Source organism: Hibiscus syriacus, unplaced genomic scaffold (genome assembly GCF_006381635.1).
Source record: "Hibiscus syriacus cultivar Baekdansim isolate YM2019G1 unplaced genomic scaffold, ASM638163v2 tig00112230_pilon, whole genome shotgun sequence".
Lineage (NCBI taxonomy): Eukaryota > Viridiplantae > Streptophyta > Magnoliopsida > Malvales > Malvaceae > Hibiscus > Hibiscus syriacus.
Genome location: NW_024063275.1, coordinates 1,390,175 through 1,397,271, shown reverse-complemented (window position 1 = coordinate 1,397,271; position 7,097 = coordinate 1,390,175). Strand labels below are relative to the sequence as shown.

The following is a 7,097-nucleotide window of genomic DNA, read 5'->3' as shown; positions in this document are numbered from 1 at the left end:
ACAAAAGCTTGACCAATTCAGATATTAACGTTACCAACATTGTGCACTTCTGCACATGTACCAACCAACAATTGGTTCCATATTTTCCTCAACAACGTTTGGATCAATTTCTCTTTCAAAGCTCCAAAATTATCAATTTTTTTTCCAACAATTCATTTTCAGAAATGAATATTGCTTAAAGAACAAAATGCAATTTTTAAAATTTCAAGAACTAATATATAATTAACTAATAGTTGAGGGACTAAATTTTATCTTCATAAAAATTCTAATTTATTTACAATAATTAATCATTTTGAGTCATAAAACCACTTGTTAATCATTTAGAGATCATATTCAATAAATTAATTCACTTAATATCATTAGGGACTAATTAAAAACTTATAACAAAATTTAGAAATTAAATTGAATATTTATAATTTTTCTATCGTGTAAGTTATACTAATAATCTCGTTTATTTTTTTCTGATCGAATTGGTCATCGATTTAAAATTTAAGTGTGTTTGGACCCTTATGTTATCGATCTGTTTGATTTAAGTCACTCAGTCGTTAAATCATGTTGATCTTTTAACAAAAGTCTTACCTGATAATTAAAAATTTAAAAAATCATGATGTATGTCTTTCTTCTTACTATTCCAAATTTATGGTCAATCAAATTTGATAAAATTTGATCATTCTAGGATTGAATGTTCTTTCTTAGGGTGAAGTTGTAAAACCACCATCGTCGAGTTCAATAATCCCTAGTTTGATTAGTTCAATATAATCCTTATTAGGGTTTATATTCTTGGTCCAAAACGTTTAAGAAATATATCAAAGGATGGAAATATAAGCTAACACCCTAAATCTCGAGTTAGTAGTTTCGAGCTAAGTCGAGTGGGTTTTGGATAACCCATTTATCTTGTAGAAATCCTTAGCCTAAGTTGGAATTGAATTGGGCTTGGGTTGAGCCCAATTATAGATAAAAGGGTATTTTATTTTGAAACCAAAGTTAGAGGGGCCAAGGAGGTAATTACCCCAAATTATTTTCTAAGGCTAATTTTGGTGAGGTCACATGCCTAGACTTAAGGAGAAAAGTTGGTCCTCTTCATCTCTCATTTTCCCTACCTTTGTCTTATTCCCTCTTTCAAAAACTCACATTGGTTCTTGTATCCTGAGGAAATTAGCTAAATTTAGTGCCTTGCAAGCCTTATAAAAAATTCTAAAGGTAAGAATCATAATCTTCTTCACCATAGTTTAAAATCAATCCCTTTTTTTTTATCCCTTTTTGGCCATAGATGCCATATGGGAGGTTTTAGTGGGGGTTTAGAGTTCAAAATGATATCTCTATCTGATTTGTAAGTCCCCATTATGCACCCAATTATTACGTCGGTTCCTAATATTCCAAAGTAAGGCAAGGAACAGATCAAATCCTTCACTACTCAACTTAGATCGAACATACGATAGCCAAAGGAGACAAGAACTCCCATTCCAATCAACAACTTCTTGGGGAAGCCCGGACATCGAAAGAACCGTCTTCGAAACAGGGCAGTCTTTAATCGCATGCAACACCGATTCTAACTCTTGATTACAAAGACATATACCATCTTCGAGGTTAGCTTGCTTCATTTTTGACCCCGCAGGAAGAGCTTCATGGCACAGGTGCCAACCAAAAATCCTGATTTTTGGAAGAACATTCGCCTTAGCCACAACATTCCAAATACCTTCCACAATCAAGGTGGGACTATTCTGAATTTTAAGCCAATTGTATCCCGATTTACCAGAGTAAAATCCCAAACTATGATGGCTCCACAATATCATATCACTCTGGGCTGGTGCAATCAAGGTATTCAGGACCTAGGAAGCATCCTCCCTAAGAAGCACCCTGTTCACGTTTGGCTCATCCCACCTTACACTCCAGGAATCATAAACTCCGCCACTCTAACCGGCTGATGAGTCCTATCCAAATATCTTTCCTTCCAATAAATGGGGCTAGAATCCCCCCACTTGTCCTCAAACATACGAGCCCTACTATCAACCCCCACCCTAAAAAAACCCATCCTTAAGAGCCTCTTTGGCCTTCATCAGACTCGCCCAAGCATAAGAATGACAATCCCAAAGTTTTGCCTCAAAAAACGATAAGTTTGGGAAGTACTTAGCTTTAAGGACCTTAAATGCAAAATAATTATCATATTGTATAAGTCTCCAAATCTGATTTCTGAGCAGTGTAATATTAAACAAGCTAAGATCCCTGAAGTCGATACCTCCCAGTTTTTTTGACCGACAAACCTTGTCCCATGAAACCATCAGACATCCTCTAGAATTTTGTTTGCTCGACCACTAATAGGACCTTGCTTGAGACTTGATATCTTCAATAAAACCTTCCGGAAGCAGGTAACAGGACATAGCATATGCTGGAAGGGCCTGAACCACCGACTTGATGAAGACCTCCCTCCTTCCAAAAGAGAGGAGTCATTTTTTCCACCCCTGAATCCTTTTCTCTGTCTTGTCTTTGATGAAGTTAAAAGCCGCTCGCTTACCTTTCCCAATAGCAAGAGGTAAGCTGAGGTAGTTCCCTGGATCCACGGCCTCAACAACCCCTAAAACAGTCAAAAAACTCTATCAATCCGCATCGGGAGTATTAGGGTTGAAATAGATGCTTGACTTTTCAAAATTTACCTTCTGGCCTGAAGCATTTTCGTACAGATTTAGAATGCTCTTAACCCTGCGCAACTCCCCAATAAAATTTTTAACAAACAGAATACTATCATCTGTATACAGCAAATGAGAGATTCTCGGCCCTCTCAAACTAGCTCTAATTCCCTTGATCTCATTCCTTCTTTATGCCTTCAGAAGTAACGCAGAGAGTCCCTAAGCACAAAATAGAAACAAATATGGAGATAAAGGATCTCTTTGACGGAGTTCCCTTTGAGGAATGAAAGAGTCAGGTAAAACCCCATTAATATACACTTGGAAAAAAATAGTGGAAATACACTTTCGATTAAGATTATCAAAGGAATTATTAAAACCCATCCGAAGCATAACATCAAAAAGAAACTCCCATTCAACTCTATCATATGCTTTCTCCATATCTAACTTAATGGCCGCTCCCTTATTAGGTCCATTTTTTGACCCCTTGAGATAATGAATAAGCTCATGAGCCACTAAGAAATTATCCGAGATACATCTACCTGGGAAAAAGGCACATTGGTTTTCGGTAATACAAGCATGCATCAAAGGCTTTAAGCGATTAACAATAGCTCTGGACACAACCTTATAAATGCCCGTGCAAAGGCTAATCGGTATAAAGTTCTTTATTAATTTTGGACTAGTAACTTTGGGAACTAACATGATAACAGTATGATTAACAAAATGGAAGTCAGACAAACCATTCAACAGACTTAAACAAAGTTCTACAAAATCAGTTCCAATAATATCCTAAAAAGAGCGAAAAAATTGACCAGAAAGGCCATCAAAACCTAGGGCTTTTGAAGGGTTAACTTGTGAGAAGGCAATGGTAACATCCTCAGCGGTAAAGTTCCGGAAAAGCATCTCATTATCACTAGGAGAAATACATCAAGCAATGGCTTGAAGGATCTCATCGTCAGGTGCCGATTCGGAAGATCGAAAGAGAGAGGAAAAACATCTTGTTGCAACACCAAAAATATCCTCCAGTTTGTCACACCAAATTCCCCCTTCACTCTCCTCCCCCTCAATCCAATTATTTTTACGACGTCCATTTGCTCTAGAATAGAAGAAAGTAGAATTACGATCCCCATCTTTAAGCCACGCAACACGGGATCTTTGAAGCCAAAACTTCTCACCCTTATCCATGATGTCCTTCAGCTCAACCAACGCTTTCCTACGCTGCTCGCATGACTCATCTGAAACTGGACCTGAATCAATCCGAAGAATGTGGCTTCTAATACGTCTCTCATCCCTCTTTTCTTGACCTCTTCTCACCCATTTCCAAGTACTAAGCCTATCCCCTAACTTCCCCACTTTAACCGAGAAAGGGTCATCGGTATTCTCCCAAACATGTTTGACAATTTGCCGACATTGATCTTTATTAGCCCAACACTCATCAAACTTAAAATAGTCTCTCCTAGTGGAACAACAAGGGAAATGACCCTCCAAACTTAGAGAAATCGTAGAATGGTCAGACATAGCCATCGGAATCGTAACCACGGAACACTTCGGGAACAAGAGCCTTCAGTCATTTTTTGCCACAAATCTATCTAATCTTTCACACACAAAAGACTTGGCTCGAGTACCACTAGCCCAAGTAAACCATCCAATCCTAGGTCGAATGTCCCACAGATCCGCTCCACGAAGACATTGTTGGAACTCCTCCATATACACCCTCACCAGTTTCTGACCTCCTCTCTTCTCGTCCGGATGGATAATTTCATTAAAATCACCTCCCAAACACCAAGTGAATAAGGAAGTAGATGCCAAATGAGAAATCAGCTCCCAATTATGCTTCTTGTTCGACCACGCACTACGACCATAAAATCCCATAAAATAGAATCTATGCTCTTTCCAAAGGACTTCCACATCGATATGAAGATTGGAAAAGCTCTGGAGAGAAAACTTGATACCTTCCTTCCAAAGCATCATTAGGCCAACACACTAATCCACTATTTCAACTGAGAAACATCCGAACATATTTGTAGCAAGACGAATAGCCTCTTCCTTATTTTTCTGCAACTTTGTTTCAGAAACAAAAACCAACATTGGGTCTTTTTCGGAGATCATCCTCCTAAGATCTTGAACTGTCGTAGGGTTCTCAAGCCCTCGACAGTTCCAGCTCAAGATCGTCAAGGCGACTGGTGGGGCTGAACCTCAGCCACCACCGTCAACATAACATCACCGGTACATTCCTCCGGTAACTCGCTTGGGTCCTCCTCCACACTAGTACCCACCTTAGAATTCAAGGTAGAGTCAGAGATATGCACCACTTGGCGATTCACTCGTTTTACCCTCCGTTTTCCTTTACTCGGCTCCCCGTTCTTTCTCTTCCCCAAACTCGAAGAACCAATATCGGCCCTCATGCTCGGTTCTCGATCAGGCTGTTGCTCCTCCACCATATCGCAAACACGACTGAGGAAATACTCCAGAAAAGTTCGAGGGAGGGAGCTATCAGGATCGGTGGGATCAGACGGATCAGTATCATCCTCTTGATTAGAGTTTGATGAGAGCATGAGATCTCTTCCCGGCATCCACGGTCTACCTTGGGGAGTCCTTGTAACCCGTTCTGTAAGCGGGTTGTTTGCCGAACTTGTCATCGACCGACCATTATTCTCACATTCAACATAAATAATCCCTTACCTTCTTCTACTTCTACTCTATTCTATCGCTTATTAGGCAACACTCTGAGCCATTACCCAAACTGGAGAGGATACTGCATTTGTTTCGAGAAACCCGAACATTCAGTAAGCACATGGCCAATTATACCACACCTATGATAAAAGGAGGGCAACCGTTCGTATTTGAGCAAACACTTCCTCAGTTGCCCATTCGCGAGCTGCCCCATCTTGGCACATCTGCTCAATGGCTTGGTGCAATCAATATCCACTCTAACCCGAAGGTAGTCACCCATTCTTCATGCTCCGGACCTTGTATCAGTAGCAATGGTCTTGCCTATTCTATTGCCAATCTTTTCCGTTGTCTCAATCTATATAATCTCTAAAGGGAGCTCATAAATTCTCACCTACACAACTAGAGCCTTGAAGTCAAATTCTTCAAGACTTAGTGTAGGATCAAAGTGTACTATTGCCAAAAGAGTTCCTTCAAAACTCCATAGGGTACGTTTCAAAATCACTTGCTTGTCTGAGAGAGTTTTGAACTTAAATAGGAATATATTGTCTTTCAAAATACTTAAATCCATGAGTCTAGCATGACCCCAAATAGAGCGAAAGACCCGCATCACCACCTCGCTATCCAGTCTCTTGTAGCCAATTATCTTTGCAACGATCCACTTATCCATTTCCATCACATCATCTTCAGTAATGACCCTTGGTGGAGAGATATCCTCCGACTCCTCATCAGTGAATCTCAGATGCTTCATAATATCTACAACCTCTTCTGACATTGTACTAGTAGAATGATCAAATGAAGAAGAAATCAAAATACCACTCTTACACCCTTTTTTGTTAGCCAACACTTTAAAGAAGTTACTCCGAAAAATAAAGACAAAGGTAGAGAACTTTCTTTTGAGATTATGAGAGGTAAGATCGACCTCCTCTCCCCTTAGCCTCCTATCCCAATCCCGACTAGCAATCCCACCAAATTGACTAGGTGATTTTCGATGTGACTTTACCCACTTACACTCTCTACCAACCCTTAATAAATTCTTTACAATAAGATATCTTTTCAAAATACCAACCAAGATAAAATTATTTGAATATTCTATTTCCCCGAAAAAAAGCAATCCCTCACAGATTTTCCAGCCTATAAACATGTTCGTACAGTGACCGCAGAACATGTCCGTACAGTGACCGAAGAACCTATCCGTACAGTGAAAGCAGATACTGCCTACCTGCTCTGCCTGACGGGACTTAAGTCTCTCGCCCGACGCCTTGTCCCAACTAATCTCACCTGCTGAGTGCATAGGGTAATACATCGAGTAGACCAGCCCAATACTGCATTGAAAATATACTTCCTGTTGTACAATCTGCTGTCATCGAAACAAATAAATAAATTGTTCTCCCACCTGACAATACCACAAATCATACTTAGACATCCTTAGATACTTCAATTTAACATACTTCTAATAAAATCCCCAAAAGTAACCTAATATTATATCAATAATGGGCTCTTGACTTGTCTCTTCAATCAAAAATCCCCCAATTTTCCTTGTTTGATAATTCCCTCTAAAATAATTCACCCCAAAATCACTACACCACACGCTTTCTCCCTTAATGGGCAGCTTTACTTTAACAAACCAAACCCCTAACCACTTGCCAGTCCATACATCAGCAGCTGCAAACGTGTAATAGCCTCTAATCTTTTTAATCTTTCCCCTTCTACTTTTGGTAAACTAGCTTCGATAATCTTCTTCTTTTCCCTTATCGAAACCTACTGATTTTTTCGACTCACAACTCCATCGAACTCCTTGACCTA

General features: G+C 39.5%; 1 protein-coding gene across 1 annotated transcript; it reads right to left on the bottom strand.

The window, feature by feature from the left end:
• Window positions 1-3,548: 3,548 nt before the first annotated feature.
• On the bottom strand, window positions 3,549-4,145 carry LOC120176174. Its single transcript, XM_039182658.1, has one exon. It carries the CDS (start codon window positions 4,143-4,145, stop codon window positions 3,549-3,551), a length of 597 nt encoding a protein of 198 aa, XP_039038589.1.
• Window positions 4,146-7,097: the final 2,952 nt, after the last annotated feature.